This window comes from Phocoena sinus, chromosome 18, assembly GCF_008692025.1.
Source record: "Phocoena sinus isolate mPhoSin1 chromosome 18, mPhoSin1.pri, whole genome shotgun sequence".
Taxonomy (NCBI): Eukaryota; Metazoa; Chordata; class Mammalia; order Artiodactyla; family Phocoenidae; genus Phocoena; species Phocoena sinus.
Genome location: NC_045780.1, coordinates 323,631 through 340,570, shown reverse-complemented (window position 1 = coordinate 340,570; position 16,940 = coordinate 323,631). Strand labels below are relative to the sequence as shown.

The 16,940-nt window shown below is 40.7% G+C and overlaps 1 protein-coding gene across 3 annotated transcripts in view; it reads left to right on the top strand.

Annotated features, from left to right (window-relative positions):
- CENPJ (centromere protein J) overlaps nt 1-16,940 on the top strand; it is a 57,617-nt gene that overhangs the window by 1,173 nt on the left and 39,504 nt on the right. For 2 of the 3 annotated variants that reach the window (XM_032611514.1, XM_032611516.1), the window contains exons 2-5: nt 6,276-6,489; nt 6,923-7,432; nt 8,145-8,268; nt 14,848-15,147. In XM_032611514.1, the coding sequence (XP_032467405.1) occupies nt 6,989-7,432; nt 8,145-8,268; nt 14,848-15,147 (868 nt within the window). In that variant the 5' untranslated portion in view covers nt 6,276-6,489; nt 6,923-6,988. The remainder of the gene's footprint in view (nt 1-6,275; nt 6,490-6,922; nt 7,433-8,144; nt 8,269-14,847; nt 15,148-16,940) is intronic. The other variant, XM_032611515.1, reaches the window with a different exon arrangement.

The window sequence follows — 16,940 nt, the reverse complement described above, 5'->3', positions numbered from 1 at the left end:
TGTTTTAAGTAGTTAATCTTAGGTTCCAAAGTCGGTTTGTTCCCATTTTCTTGAGGCCAGTTTTTAGAATCGCGGCAGCTTGTGTCATGGCTACGGTTAATGTAGTTCACTTCTCCCACCTGATGGGGGTTTCATTATCTACAAGACAGCCCACCGGAGAGGGCTCCCGATATTAGCTACAGCCCTTGAGAAGGAGCTAAAGTGCCTTGCCTTTGCTTAATGACTAAACTATTATTTTGTCCTGCTTGACTGCTTTTCTTTTCTTCTGCATTTTCTCACTTCTCTGGTTAAACTTATTCTTTGGTTTCTCCACAGACAAAAAGGCAGGCTGAGGACATGGGGGGCAGGGACCATAGGGTCCTGCTCTGTTTTACATGCAGACGTCTGAGTGCTGCATCACAACGTGCTTGCGCTTGCCAGTCTAGTAGGGAACTTTGCTAGTTTTTTTTGTTTTGTTTCAATTAGAGTGTAGTTAATTTACAGTGTTGTGTTTCAAGTGTACAGCAAAGTGATTCAATTATACACACATACATATTCTTTTTCAGGTGGTTTTCCTTTATAGGTTATTACAAGATATTGAGTAGAGTTCCCTGTGCTGTACAGCAGATCCTTGTTGTTTGCCTGTTTATGTTTAGTAGTGTGTGTGTCTGTTAATCCTAAACTTCTGATTTATGCCTCCCACCCCCACCCCCTGCCAATCTACTTTGGTAACCGTGTTTTCTGTGTCTGTTTTGTAAATGAGTTCATTTGTATCTTTTTTTTTTTTAGATTCCACATATAAGTTATATCATATGATATGTGTCTTTCTCTGTCTGACTTCACTTAATGTGGTCATCTCTAGGTCCATCCATGTTGCCGCAAATGGCAATTTTCCATTATTTTTTATGGCTACTACTCCATTGTATATATGTACCACATCTTCTTTATTCATCTGTTAGTGGACATTTAGGTTGCGTCCATGTCTTGGCTACTGTAAATAGTGCTGCTATGAACATTGGGGTGCATGTATCTTCTAGAATTAGGGTTTTCTGTGGATATATGCCCAGGAGTGGGATTGCTGGATCATATGGTAGCTCTGTTAGTTTTTTAAGGAGCTTCCTTACTGTTCTACATAGTGGTTGCACTAACTTACATTCCCACCAACAGTGTAGGAGTGTTCCCTTTTCACACCTTCTTCAGCATTCATTATTTGTAGACTTTTTAGTGATGCCATTCTGACCGGTGTGAGGTGATACCTCATTGTGGTTTTGATTTGCATTTCCCTGATGATTACTGATGTTAAGCATCTTTTCATTTGCCTGTTGGCCATCTGTATGTCTTCTTTGGAGAAACGTCTATGTAGGTCTTCTGCTCATGTGTTGATTGGGTTGTTTGTTTTCTTGATGTTGAGCTGTATGATCTGTTTTTATATTTTGGAAATTAATATCTTGTTGGTCGCTTCGTCTGTAGATATTTTCTCCCATTCTGCAGGTTGTCTTTTTGTTTTGCTTATGGTTTCCTTTGCTGTGCAAAAGCTTTTAAGTTTTATTAGGTCCCATTTTGTTTTTTTGTTTTGATTTTATTTTCATTACTCAGGAGACAGATTGAAAAAATATTGCTACAATTTATGTCAAAGAGTGTTCTGCCTGTGTTTTACTCTAGGAGTTTTGTAGTATCCAGTCTTACATTTAGGTCTTTAATCCATTTTGAATTTATTTTTGTATATGGCCTTACAGAATGTTCTAATCTCATTCTTTTACCCATAGCCGTCCAGTTTTCCCAGCGCCACTTATTGAAGAGACTGTCTTTTCTCTATTGTGTATTCTTGCCTCCTTTGTCATAGATTAATTGACCATAAGTGTGTGGGTTTATTTCTGGGCTTTCTATCCTGTTCCATTGATCTGTATGTCTGTTTTTGTGCCAGTGCCATACTGTCTTGATTACTGTAGCTTTGTAATCTAGTCTGAAATCAGGGAGTGTGATTTCTCCAGTTCTGTTGTTTTTTCTCAATATTCTTTTGGCTATTCGGGGTTTTTTGTGCTTCCATACAAATTAAAATTTTTTGCTCTAGTTCTGTGAAAAATGCCATTGGTAATTTGATAGGGATTGCGTCGAATCTGTAGATTGCCTTGGGTAGTATGGTCATTTTAACAATATTGATTCTTTCAATCCAAGAACACAGTATATCTTTGCATCTTTTTGTGTTGTCTTCATTTTCTTTCATCAGTGTTTTATAGTTTTTGGAGTACAGGTCTTTTGCCTCCTTAGGTAGGTTTATTCATAAGTATTTCATTTTTTTATGTGATGGCAAGTGGGGTTGTTTCCTTAATTTCTCCTTCCGACATTTCATTGTAAGTGTATAGAAATGCAACAGATTTCTGTGTATTAATTTTGTGTTCAACACATTTACTGAATTCATTGATGAGCTCTAGTAGTTTTCTGGTAGCATCTTTATGATTTTCTGTGTATAGCATCATGTCATTTGCAAACAGTGACAGTTTTACTTCTTTTCCTATTTGGATTCCTTTTCTTTTTCTTCTCTGATTGCTGTGGTTATGACTTCCAAAACCATGTTGAATAAAAGTGGTGAGAGTGGGCATCCTTTTCTTGTTCCTGATCTTAGAAAAAATGCTTTTCACCATTGAGTATGATGTTAGCTATGGGTTTGTTATATATGGCCTTTGTTATGTTGAGGGATGTTCCCTTTATGCCCATTTCCTAAGAGTTTTTATCATAAATGAATGTTGAATTTTATCAAAAGTTTTTTTCCGCATCTACTGAGATGATCATAATGTTTTTATTCTTCAATTTGTTAATGTGTTGTATCACATTAATTGATTTGCAGATATTGAAAAATCCTTGCATCTCTGGGATGAATCCCACTTGATCATGGTGTATGATCCTTTTAATGTATTGTTGGAGTTGGTTTGCTAGAATTTTGTTGAGGATTTTTGCATCTGTGTTCATCAGTGATACTGACCTGTGATTTTCTTTTTTTTGTGATGTCTTTGTCTGGTTTTGGTATCCGGGTGATGGTGGCACATTTAAATAGAATGAGTTCAGACGTGTTCCTCCCTCTGCAATTTTCTGGAATAGTTTGAGAACAATAGGCGTTAACTCTTCTCTCAGTGTTTGGTAGAATTAACCTGTAAAGCCATCTGGTTCTGGACTCTAGCTTGTTGGAAGTTTTTTAGTTACTCATTCAGTTTCAGTATTGGTAATTGGTCTGTTCATATTTTCTTTTTCTTTCTTTCTTTTTTTTACATCTTTATTGGAGTATAATTGCTTTACAATGGTGTGCTAGTTTCTGCTTTATAACAAAGTGAATCAGTTATACATATACATATGTTCCCATATCTCTTCCCTCTTGTGTCTCCCTCCCTCCCACCCTCTCTATCCCACCCCTCTAGGTGGTCACAAAGCATCGAGCTGATCTCCCTGTGCTATGCGGCTGCTTTCCACTAGCTATTTTATGTTTCGTAGTGTACATATGTCCATGCCACTCTCTCGCTATGTCACAGCTTACCCTTCCCCCTCCCCATATCCTCAAGTCCATTCTCTAGTAGGTCTGTGTCTTTATTCCTGTCTTACCCCTAAGTTGTTCATGACATTTTTTTTTTCTTAAATTCCATATATATGTGTTTATATTTTCTACTTCTTCCCGGCTCAGTCTTGGGAGATTATTGTACCTTTCTAAGAATCTGTCCATTTCTTCTAGGTTGTCCATTTTATTGGCATGTAGTTGCTCATAATAGTCTCATATGATCTTTTGTATTTCTGTAGTGTTGGTTGTAACTTCTCTTTCATTTTTTTTTCTTTTTAAGGAACGTAATGCAATCTTTTTAAATTTTTTAAAAATAAATGTATTTATTTATTTATTTTTGGCTGCATTGCGTCTCCACTGTCGTACATGGGCTTTCTCTAGTTGTGGCAAGTGGGAGCTACTCTTATTTGTGCATGGGCTTCTCATTGCACTGGCTTCTCTTGTTGCGGAGCACGGGCTCTAGGTGCACAGGTTTTGGTAGTTGTGGCACATGGGCTCAGTAGTTGTGGCTCGCAGGCCCAGTAGTTGTGGCGCACGGGCCTAGTTGCTCCGTGGCATGTGGGATCCTCCCGGACCAGGGATTGAACCCGTGTCCTCTGCACTGGCAGTCAGACTCTTACCCACTGCGCCACCAGGGAAGTCCCTCATTTCTGATTTTATCGATTTGGGCCCTCTCCCTCTTTTTCTTGATGAGTCTGGCCAGTGGTTTATCAATTTTGTTTATCCTTTCAGGGAACCAGCTTTTAGTTTCATTGATCTTTTCTGTTGTTTTTAAAAACCTTTTCTGGTTTTTGATGTTACAGAATGACCTTGTAGCTTGTCTTTGTTCTAAATTTGGATTTCATAAGTTTCCTGACGAGGTCATTTAAATTCAGTCAGGGTTACTTGGTTGGTTCTGATGAAGAGTTTTGCCTTTTTACATAGGTTTCCAACTCAAAAATAGTTAGAATTAGTTTGCTTACCACAGTTTAAAAAAATTTTTCAGGAGTAAGAGATATCCAGTAAAGTGCCTTAATCTTTTTTTTTTTTTTTTTTTGGCCACACCATGTGGCTTGCCAGATCTTAGTTCCCCAACCAGGGATCGAACCCTGGGCCCTTGGCAGCGAGAGTGCAGAGTCCTAACCACTGGACTGCCAGGGAATTCTCAGAGTGCCTTAATCTTAAGTGTACAGCCCAAACATATATACCAGTGTAGTCACCTCCCAGATACAGAACATCCCTAGCATCCTGAAGGCAGAAACCCCTTCCCAGGCGATACCAGCTTCCTAGACGGCCATGCTTCTGACTTATGGACCTGGGAGTTTATTCTGCCTCTTCTCAAACTTCATACTAAGTGGAATCACACAGTATTCGTGTCAGACTTTTTTTTTTTTTTTTTCGGTACGCGGGCCTCTCACTGTTGTGGCCTCTCCCATTGCAGAGCACAGACTCTGGATGCGCAGGCTCAGCGGCCATGGCTCATGGGCCCACCCTTTCCGTGGCATGTGGGCTCCTCCCGGACCGGGGCATGAACCCGCGTCCCCTGCATCGGCAGGCGGACTCTCAACCACTGCGCCACCAGGGAAGCCCTCGTGTCAGACGTTGATTCAACTTTTCTCATCCATGTCGTTGCCTATAGCAGTAGGTTTTTTTTTTTTTTTTTAATGCCGTAGTAGCTGTGGTTCTCAATGTGTGATATCAGTGAGAAAACAAATCACGCTGCCAGTTTTGTTTTGTTTTGTTTTGTTTTATTTTATCCCCAGTTTTCTCCATTTCAGTTAATGGCAACTCTGTTCTTCGAGTTGTTTAGCCAGAGAATTTTCAGTAATGAAGGAGAGGATCCCAGGACACTCTGTAGGTTGTGGTAGACAATAAAGGAATAGTAGGTTATATAGTCTGATAATACGAGGTTCAAAATTGGGGATTTTGATGGTAGAGGAAGGGAGAATAATCCAGGTCTAAAAAAGAACAATAAATAAGGTACGTATTCCAAGGGTATGGGCTCCATAGGAGGAAGTTTTCTCAGGAAGGTGAGAGAAGAGGTTAAGAATAATAGATTTTGCTTGTGACGCACTGTGAGTGTTTGGCATTGGGATGCTTGGGACACGGAGACAGGATAAGCACATGCGTGGAGATTAGCGTGGCACGGATGAAGGGTGCTGACATAAATAGATTCCCAAACATAAAGACGTGAATCCTGGAGGAGTCAAGGTGGATAGTGGTGATGGGCTGTAGGAACTGGTGGTTTTCGGGAGGAATGGGGCATTGGTGGGGGCTTCCTGCAGATGGGAGTTATGAAGTCTGGGTGACTGGGTCTTATTCTGCCCCTCATAGCTGCACCACATGCACTTCTTCCACCGGGTCCTTAGCTTTTCCTCTAAGTGAGGCCTTTCTGTGCACTCCATCTAAACTTGCAGTCTCCTAGCCCCACATGGCTTTTGTGTGTATTTTCCCCACTAGACTCTGAGTTATTAACTGCTGTCTACCCAGTGCCTACAGCAGTACTGGGCACAGAGTAAGGACACAATAAATGTTAGTTGCTTATCTGTTGCGCTAGTCACAGAGTTACGCTAGGAATTTGGTTGTTTTAGAGTATGATTCATACAGCATAGCTGTCCCGTGCTATGAACCAATGAAATTTTTATTGTTGAACATTGAATGAACACAAACAATACTTTATAAAACTGAATTATTTTCAACAATATAACCTTAGTTCTGATTTAATTTTAACTTACTTTTAGCAAACATTTATCAAGTTTCTTCTATCTCCCAGGGATGGATGGTGCTAGACAGTGGTGAATATACAGATACCTTCAAGGAACTCACAGCTTGGTAGATTATGAACACAGAAGCGAAATACCACTAATAATGAGATGACGCCAAAGCAGTGATGTCAGAGACCTCTAGGGATGCAGATGAGAGACTGCCTGCTGGGCAAGGGGTTATAAGGGAGAAGAGGAGGAACGGACAGCAGCAGACAGTGCCAGGTGAAGCCATGGGGTGGTGGTGACTTCTGTTCTGGGACTAGGGAGAACAGGGTTCCCCGTATTGGGCAAAGAAGCAGTACTGGACTAGGGCCAGATGCATGCAAGTGGTTAAAGTGGATATTGATAGTGGCCTATTTTTCCTTTCGTAATCAAATAACTTAGAAGATGCTTTAGCTCCCTTAGTTTTTGGTCAACTGATTGAGCACTTGTGTAAATTCATCAGTAACTGATTAAATCAGAAGGGAACTTTGAGTTTTGATCCCCTCAATTTGGGTATTTTAAAGACGTTTTAAAAATATGTAACTTATTGCCCGATTGCTTTGCTAGTTAAAGTGTTTCCTGTTAGAAATATTCAGTAGGTTTTTGTGCTGGGTTGAGGTTTGGGTTGAATAGCTTTAACTAATAATTTTTGTTGGCTGTCTTGTTTCTACAGGTGTTGGAAATTAACAGCTCTTCTAGCTTTTACATTATTTAAATACAGTAGTGTCATTGGACTAAAATGTTCCTGATGTCAACCTCTTCAGAGTTAAACAGTGGGCAGAACTTCTTAACCCAGTGGATGACCAGTCCTTCTCGGGCTGGGGTCATATTAAATCGTGGATTTCCTATTTTGGAAGCAGAGGAAGAGAAGCGAGTAAATGTGAACATTTCTAGCAGCTTTCCTGTTAAACCCACAGATTTTTCAAATAGCTTCAGCTTTATAAGTGAAGAAGATTCACTTCATGAAGAACAGAAGTTGGAGCCCAACAGCCCTTACAAGTTACAATCAGATAAATCTGAAACACAGAGAGTCTTTCCTTCAACTAAAGAGGGAACACAAATAGTGGCATGTCAGCATGCTCCTGGGCACTGGGAAGATAACAAAAATGACTTTGTTTCAGATCCTGTGAGTGAATCCAAAGAAGTGGCTTATAAAGACCCACTTTTTAAAAAGCTTGAACAGGTAAAACGGGATTTGACTTAATATGTATCTGTGTTATTGCACAGTTATTGCAGGTACGACGAAAGGTCACCTGTTCCAGGTCTTTTTGTTTCTTCCCCTTTACTCTGAAAGCCTCATAATACCATATTTTGCCTTTTGTTTGATATGAAACATTAAAGCATATTTAATATGTAAGATATAAATATAGCACTTACAGTAACATCTTTAGGTTTCTCCCTCATTTTGTAAAAACTAAGTTGGAAATGGTTGACCAAATATTAGGGAAGAAAAGTTGATTATAAATGTACTGATACCTATCCTGTTTTAAGAGTCAAAGGATTCATGTGACTTGTTCTGTTTCTTAGTTGAGAGTTTAGTTTTGGTGGCAGGTTTAGTTACTTAGAGATCCCTCTTTTTTTTTAATTTTTAGAACTTAAAAATTTTTTTTTATTTATTTGGCTCTGCCAGGTCTTAGTTGCGGCATGCAGGGTCTTTAGTTGCAGCATGTGGGATCTAGTTCCCTGACCAGGGATTGAACCCGGGCCCCCTGCATTGGGAGCGCGGGGTCTTAACCACTGGACCACCAGGGATGTCCCTAGAGAGCCCTCTTTGAAACTCTTTATTAGAGAAGATATAAGAAGGGAGATGGGAGGGATTAAGATAAATGTGAGGGGCAAAGGTCCATAAAGAAATATTAAGTTAGTTTAATCAAGTTAATTTTATGTTTAAAAAGCTGAAAGAAGTACAACAGAAGAAGCAGGAACAACTGAAGAGGCAACAGTTAGAGCAACTGCAAAGACTCATGGCGGAACAGGAGAAGCTGCTCACCATGGTGTCTGGGCAGCACACACTCCCAGGTAGTATGTGCTTATGTAAGACCTTTGCTTAGTACAGCGATGGACAGTTACCTACACTTCCTGTCTTTCATTGTTTGACAGGTCATTTCTACCATTTCTCTATCATGTGTTGCAAACTCCAATTTCTTAAGAAGCCAAGCAGACAACTATGGAATGGTGGTGGTGTAATATAATTGGGATGAGGGATCTGTGCCATTCTGGAGCATGTGTGCCCTGCTTATAGGCATTCATATTTATTTATAAAATAAAATTTTAAAAAGACCCAGCAGAATAAAAGATCCAGAGCTGAATTTGGCCTAGCGCTACTGGTTTACAACCCCTGCCTGATGAATGAAAAACTGCTCAGGGTCGTGAAGATGCGGATGTGTAGAAGCCATTCTGCTCAGCTAAAGAGCCGCACCAGAAACATTTTCTGTGGTAGTAGAGGACAGTTTCTCTGTTGTATGCCAGGTCAATTAATAGAAAGCATGATGTGCTTATCAGTGGGGGGAAAGCAGTGGAAATGTGATCCGGAGCAGTAGTTTTGAAAGTTTTTTGACCGTGCCGCATAGTAACAAAACCATCTTAAATGATGACTCATAATTTCAAAGAAATTTCATGAATCAGTTCTTACTGGTGTGCCTGGCAGGTAACAAGGATATTTTGTTTATTCTATTGTATGTCATTAAAAAAAAATGCCATTCATGATCTGTTGTGTCTGCTGATAAAATGGATTATGTCCCACAGTTTGAAAAACAGCGGTCTGGAGCAGTTTGCTTCTTGGTGCTACCTTTTAAGAGACACGCTTTACTGATTCAGTAAAATGCTTGTTCTCTTCAGAGGTTGCGCTGGACATTGAGAATACAAAGAAGAACAGATATTGGCAAATGAATGTGCAGAGTGTGGCTGGATGGTACTCGGGGAGTGGTGGTAGTGCTGGTGATGAGAACTGTAGCAAATGAAGAGTGGTTTAGGGAATTTGGATGTTTATCTTAGAGAACATAGGGAACGTGGTGTGTATCTTGAAATAATTGAGTGCCTTTATGGAATACATAAAAATAATAATCAAAATCACTTACAATAGCCTGTGATAGTTCTTAAGGTAGAAATAGCACTATGGTAGAGCAATAGGGAAGCAGATGTCAAACTTATTAATATAAGAACTACCTCCATGGAGTTATGGAACAATTGCTTTAGGGCCATTTTCACATTTTTTGGTTTCAGGACCCTGTAACACTCTTAAATTATTGAGGACCCCAAAAAGCTTGTGTTATATGGGCTATAGCTATTGATATTTACTGTGTTAGAAATTAAAACTTAGAAATTTAAAAACTAATTCATTTAAAATAATAACCAGTTACATGCTATAAATAACTTTTTTTTTTTTTTGGCTGCGTTGGGTCTTTGTTGCTGTGTGCAGGCTTTCTCTAGTTGTGGCGAGCAGGGGCTACTCTTTGTTGTGGTGTGCAGGCTTCTCATTGCGGTGGCTTCTCTTGTTGCAGAGCATGGGCTCTAGGCTGAGTGGGCATCACTAGTTGTGGTGCACAGACTTAGTTGCTCCACGGCACGTGGGGATCTTCCCGGACCAGGGCTGGAACCTGTGTCCCCTGCATTGGCAGGCGGATTCTTAACCACTGCACAACCAGAGAATAACATTTTTTAATGAAAAAAATTTTTCTAAAAAATTAGTGAGAAGAATTGCATTGTTTAATGTTTTTGAAAATCTCTTTAACTTCTGGCTTAAAGAACTCAGCTGATTCTCGTATCTACTTTTGCCTCCCATCTCTTCAGTTATGTTGATTTGGTTGATGTATGTGAAAAAAACCCCAGCCTCACACGGACATGTAGTTGGAAAAAGGAGAGAGGAGTATTTTAACAGGCTTTTCAAATAATTTTGGTTATTTCTTTGATACTGCACCAAACTCAACAAGTGGTCGTTTCTTAGCGGTTATTCACAATTTGGAATCTGAAATCATATTAGTGAATTTTCATGCTCTGTTACATTAAAATATATTAGAATGTCTTGCCATTTTTTGTTTAAAAATAAAGATTATTAAAAATAATTATTGCATTAATTAAAATAGATCTCAGTTTCTTTTTTTATTTAGCTGCGTCGGGTCTTACTTGCAGCACACAGGATCTTCGTTGAGGCATGTGAGATCTTTTTCTCTTCGTTGCAGCACTCGGGCTTCTCTCTAGTTGTGGTGTGCAGGTTTTTTTCTCTCTCTAGTTGTGGCGTGTGGGCTCCTGGGCGTGAGGGCTCTCGTTGAGGTGTGCGAGCTCAGTAGTTGTGGTATGTGGGCTTAGTTGCCCTGTGGCATGCAGGATGTTAGTTTCCCGACTAGGGATCGAACCCGCGTCCCCTGTATTGGTAGGTGGATTCTTTACCACTGGACCACCAGGGAAGTCCCTAGACCTCAGTTTCTAAAGTATCATAAAATTTTAGGAAGTTTCTGAAAGTCAGAATCATTCAAGGTCAGAATGATTTATTCTTTTTTTTTTTTTTTTTTTTTTTTTTTTGCGGTACACTGGCCTCTCACTGCTGTGGCCTCTCCCATTGCGGAGCACAGGCTCCGGATGCACAGGCTCAGCGGCCATGGCTCACGGGCCTAGCTGCTCCGCGGCATGTGGGATCTTCCCAGACCAGGGCATGAACCCGTGTCCCCTGCATCGGCAGGCAGACTCTCAACCACTGCGCCACCAGGGAAGCCCAGAATGATTTATTCTTGGAAGTAATTTTGAGTATGCCTGTAGACGTTTGTATAAGCATAAAAAAGGGTGTGAAATCGTACATGAATATTAATAATAGTTACTCCAAGGGATTGATATACTGGTTTTTTTTGCTGTACGCAGGCCTCTCACTGTTGTGGCCTCTGCCGTTGCGGAGCACAGGCTCCGAACGCGCAGGCTCAGCGGCCATGGCTCATGGGCCCAGCCGCTCCGCGGCTTGTGGGATCTTCCTGGACCGGGGCATGAACCCGTGTTCCCTGCATCGGCAGGCGGACTCTCAACCACTGCGCCACCAGGGAAGTCCAGGGATTGATTTTATAAGAAGATGTGGACTTATGCAGATTAACTTTATACTTCGAATTATTTGAGTTGCCAAAATAAGCAAGAATTACTTCCACAATTTAAAACATCAAATTAAGTGAAATGAATAAATAAATAACAGTAATTACAAACCATACCACTCAATGGGATGTTATATTATACCTTTATGCATTCTATGAGTGATTGGAATAAACTGAGTGTACATTTCCTTCAGACTCTGGGATCATACAGTTATAAGTAGAATGACAATAATCTCTCTTTTATTTGCTGTATCCAGCCTGTATTTAATTTCCACACCTGGAGTGAGGTTTGTTGAGCTCCAGAGTCTGGGTTTCTACTGATATCTTACTCTCTCAGGTGCACATGGCACAAGAGAAAGGTCACATTAAAAGATAAAGTCATAGGCAGATCATCTAATTTCTCAGATAACACCAAGAGCAGGGATTCCAGAAGGAAGGCACAGAAACTCAGGAGTTAATCATCAAACTGTACTTGGCAAAGCACTGTGCATTTATCCTTCCATAAGACAAAAAGAAACAAGTAAAACTTTTTTTTTAACATCTTTACTGGAGTATAATTGCTTTACAATGTTGTGTTTCTTTTTTTTTTAAACATCTTTATTGGAGTATAATTGCTTTACAATGGTGTGTCAGTTGCTGCTGTATAACAAAGTGCATCAGCTATACATATACATATATCCCCACATCTCCTCCCTCTTGTGTCTCCCTCCCACCCTCCCTATCCCACCCCTCTAGGTGGTCACAAAGCACCGAGCTGATCTCCCTGTGCTATGTGGCTGCTTCCCACTAGCTATCTGTTTTACATTTGGTAGTGTGTATATGTCCATGCCACTCTCTCACTTCGTCCCAGCTTCTCTTTCCCACTCCCCGTGTCCTCAAGCCCATTCTCTATACAAGTAAAACTTTTAAGTGATGTTTTCTGGGAACAACATTTAAGTTAACTGCCAGTGATCAATAATTTTTTTTAATATAAAAAATACCTGAACTTAACACATACATTTTGAAAATTTACTGTGCCTTAAAAAAAAAAAAAGTTTTATATAAACCTGGTAATAAATTATTATGATTATTTATTCTTTCATTAATTATCTTGGCATTTTGAATGGATTTTTCATCACCTTTGGTTTGGTAAAACCAAACCATGCATTGGTTATTTGGAAAATAATAGTTTCCTGAGTTATGTAGGTTTTTAAAATATTGACATATTTCATTATAAAAATTTATATCATTAATACTACCACAGATCTCATCATAACTGTATTATAAAGTTGTCAAGCTCATGGCGATGGACATGTTTTCCAACATTCTCATTTTTACTTGGAAGTTCAAATTTTATCATTGGCAACGAATATTGTCAGCTTCTTTGAAGTAACTGGCTCACTTGTTTCATCTTTGAGAAAATGCCTGCCATGTACTGAGGTTTAAATCATTCATCGCTTGTCATTCATTCTTTCAAGTAAAAATTATGTTCCCGGGCTTCCCTGGTAGCGCAGTGGTTGAGAGTCCGCCTGCCGATGCAGGGGATGCGGGTTTGTGCCCCGCTCCGGGAGGATCCCACGTGCTGTGGAGCGGCTGGGCCCGTGAGCCATGGCTGCTGAGCCTGTGCGTCCGGAGCCTGTGCTCTGCAACGGGAGAGGCCACAGCAGTGAGAGGCCCGCGTAGCGAAAAAAAAAAAAAATGATGTTCCCTGAAAGAAGTGTCTAGTTGAGCTTAGCAGATTTTTTTTTGTCTGCGCCACGCGGCATGTGGGATGTTAGTTCCCTGACCAGGGCACTCTACCCCCCTGCATTGGAATCTTGGAGTCTTAACCACTGGACTGCCAAGGAAGTTCCTCTAGTTGAGCTTATAGCTCAAAAATTTCACAGCCCATGTCTTGGTTTACAGCAGAAGTGATTTATGTGTACTTCTCATTTTGTCCTATAGAATGTTCATGTACTCAGGCTTAAAATTTAATTTAAAAATTTAATAATTTTTGCTGCTTTATCTAGGACATTCTTAATTAAAACTTTTTTTAAGGTGTTTTTAAAAAAATTATTTATTTTTGGCTGTGTTGGGTCTTTGTTGCTGTGCGTGGGCTTTCTCTAGTTGTGGTTACTCTTCTTTGCAGTGCACGGGCTTCTCATTGCGGTGGCTTCTCTTGTTGCAGAGCATGGGCTCCAGGCGTGTGGGCTTCGGTAGTTGTGGCTCATGGGCTCTGGAGTGCAGACTCAGTAGTTGTGGCGCACGGGCTTAGTTGCTCCGCAGCATGTGGAACCTTCCCGGACCAGGGCTCGAACCCATGTCCCCTGCATTGGCAGGTGGATTCTTAACCACTGCACCACCAGGGAAGTGCAAAACTGTTGTTTTTTGGTTTTAAACTGAGAGTACATGGCGGTGACGAACACAGTGACTGCTAGCGCAGTGGGTGCTGCTCTACTGCTTTTGAATGGAATCTCCAGGAAGTTTCCATTTTGCCTTTGCAGCATCAGTACATATGTCAACACAGTGAAAAAGGCAAGTACTGTCTTAATATTTCTGAAAATAGCTTAGAGCTTGGTGGATGCCCTGAAAGAGTCTTGGAGACCTCCAGGGGTTTACAGATCGTGCTATGAGAACTGCTGCTTTGGGTTGTTGCTCTTCTGTCAAAGATGTCGTTAGGCTGAAGTGGGTTGACCCTTCATTAAAAATATTTAGTGGGAGAGTATTGTGATTAAAGAAGGGAGGTTGAATCTGATACTCAATGAGGGCCTACCTGATTTCCAGTTTTATTTGTGGGCTGGGGATGAGGCAGATGGTATAGGACATAAATGGCATGCCTTTTTTGTGAAACACTTGCCATTATGTCTTTTAATTCTGTTTAATTGAAACAATCTGGGAGAACAGAGGAAAGTAGCAGGATTTCAAGGGACTGGTACAGCAGGCAGGATGGCTAGTATTGCCATCTGTCCTCTAAGAATTATATCTTAGAGGTATATAGAAAGGGAATCCTCTCTCTGTTTATTGGGTGATTTCAAAAGTAGAGACTTAAGAAACAAAACAGGTGAAAAGTAATACAGGAAATTTAGGAACTACAGAACAGTACAAAACAGAAGTCACCCATAATTCCACCACCTGAGGTTACCAACATGTTAATGGTAATATAAAGGGAAAATGCGTTTATGTGTTGTGACACAGCAGTTACTGATCATCAAGGAGCAATTCAGATTATTTGTAACTATCTGCATTGGTGCTCTCCATTTAACTGTGTTCGTCACAGGGCTGTAGAGTTGACAGCTTCGATGGAGCGTGATTGGTGCCTTCCAGAGTTAGGCGGTGCTGCAGCTCTGCCACGTTCAAACTGCACATGAATCGTGGTATAAATATATTCAAAAATCAAAGGTCACTTTGGAGTCTTACAATTTCATGATTTCGTTAAACATAGTTTCCTATTAATGAGGAAAAGATACTTTTATCACTTGGGAGAAAACTTTGTATTCAATAGTAGGGGTAACAGGTAGTACAGAAAATGTTATAGAAAGTCATCAGTTTTTTTGATTTTCTTAATCGTAAGGTTTAACTCTAGTGCATGATGACCAGAGCCAGAAGTACAGATCTCCAGGAAATTCAGCCACTGTAGAGAAACCCACGCCCTTCTTACCATCATACATCTACCAGAATCAAACCCAAGAAAAAAAACACACTTCCAACATTTTATCCGATGAACAAAACAACTTCCGTAGAAATACTCATCAAGATTTTGTCTTAACTTCAAAAAGTGGTGCTTCTCCCAATTTGTTTTATGAGGCTCAATATCAAGAAGCACTTGTGAAAAAAAATGATTTGAAGGAAGAAAACCATAACCATCCTAAAGGTGAGTTACTTATTTTTCTCTCTTCTGTAGTTAACTGACAGTGTCACCTGGTTGTTCTAAGACAAGAAAAGTCCTTTCTGCATTTTTCCTTGTCCCCTGCATCTTTTTTTTTTGTGGTATGCGGGCCTCTTACTGTTGTGGCCTCTCCCGTTGCGGAGCACAGGCTCCGGACGCGCAGGCTCAGCGGCCATGGTTCATGGGCCCAGCCGCTCCGTGGCATGTGGGATCTTCCCGGACCAGGGGCGCATGAACCCGCGTCCCCTGCATCGGCAGGCGGACTCGCAACCACTGCGCCACCAGGGAAGCCCTCCCCTGCATCTTTAATTGTGAGATCCTACCTGCTACACAGCCACTGAGCCTGGATAGGACACAGAACCAGACATAGAATTTGTGACTTTCCAGGAACAAATTGCAGGACAACTCATGCCAATTTCAAACCTCGCGTGGCAGCGTGGGTCTTCAAAAAGGGAGGCAGTGAGTTCTGCATGCACCATTTTTCTTGAGCCCTTAGAAAAGTTTAAAATTGAGTTAAAATGTGTGTGCTGGTGGTGGGGCACAGGATAGAAGATGTGAAGTGTGAGCAGTAGGTTGGTGATGGGAGTTATTACTCACAAAAGGAATCCCCCTAACCCAGACACTCGTCGCTGGCCCTCTGTGTTCCCAGCACCCGGCATGTGCCTGCCAGAGAACTGGCACTCAGTGTCTGATGGTCCAAACTCATGGAGCTCTCGAGGCATTTCTAGTATATTTTCTTCTTGTCCTTTTTTTAAAAATTTTTTTAAGTCCTGTTGCTGTGCTCACTCCCTGGCCTTTTTTTCCCCCTCCACATTTTGTAATCATAAAATATTGTATAGGGATTCCCTGGTGGCGCAGTGGTTGAGAGTCCGCCTGCCGATGCAGGGGACACGGGTTCGTGCCCCAGTCCGGGAAGATCCCACATGCCGTGGAGTGGCTGGGCCCGTGAGCCATGGCCGCTGAGTCTGCGCGTCCGGAGCCTGTGCTCCGCGACGGGAGAGGTCACAGCAGTGAGAGGCCCGCGTACCGCAAAAAAAAAAAAAAAAAAAAAAAAAAATATTGTATAATCGATTGTGTTCTTTTCCCACTCAACATGGAAAATGCTTATGGTACGTTCTGTAGCCTTCATAACCGTAATTTTAATGGTTGTCATCTTTATGCAGATCATCAAATATATATCAGTATTTAATGTTCTTTGTGGTAGGACTGAGTCATTTGCATTATTTTTAATTTAGTTTTCAATTTTAATGGTGTTTTTATGTATATGTTCCTTAGAGTAAGTTATAGAAAAACACAAATGATATGGCAAAAGGTGTCTATACTTACAGTTTTGGATTGGGCAGTTTTGGGATAAAAACTTATTCCTAATTTTGAGTAATTCCTTGGTGTAAAGAGGTCGTGTCTCTTCCTTATTTTTTAAACAGTACTCTCCCTTAACCTTTTCAATTTTTTTTTTTTTTGGCCGCACTGTGCAGCATGCGGAACTTCCCTTACCAGGGATCAAACCCGCGCCCCTTGCAGTGGAAGTGCAAAGTCTTAACTATTGGACCACCAAGGAAGTCCCCTTAACCTTTTATTTTGGAAAATTTCAAACATCCAGAAAAGTTGAAAGACCACTGCTGTAATTACCAGTAACCTACATGCAACAGTTGATATTTTTCCATATTTACTTTGTCTATCTATATTTGTATGTGTGTGTATATACCTGTGTCTATACTTAAATTTATATCTGTATTTACATCTATATAGTTTGCTGAGTCATTTCATCGCAAATAATA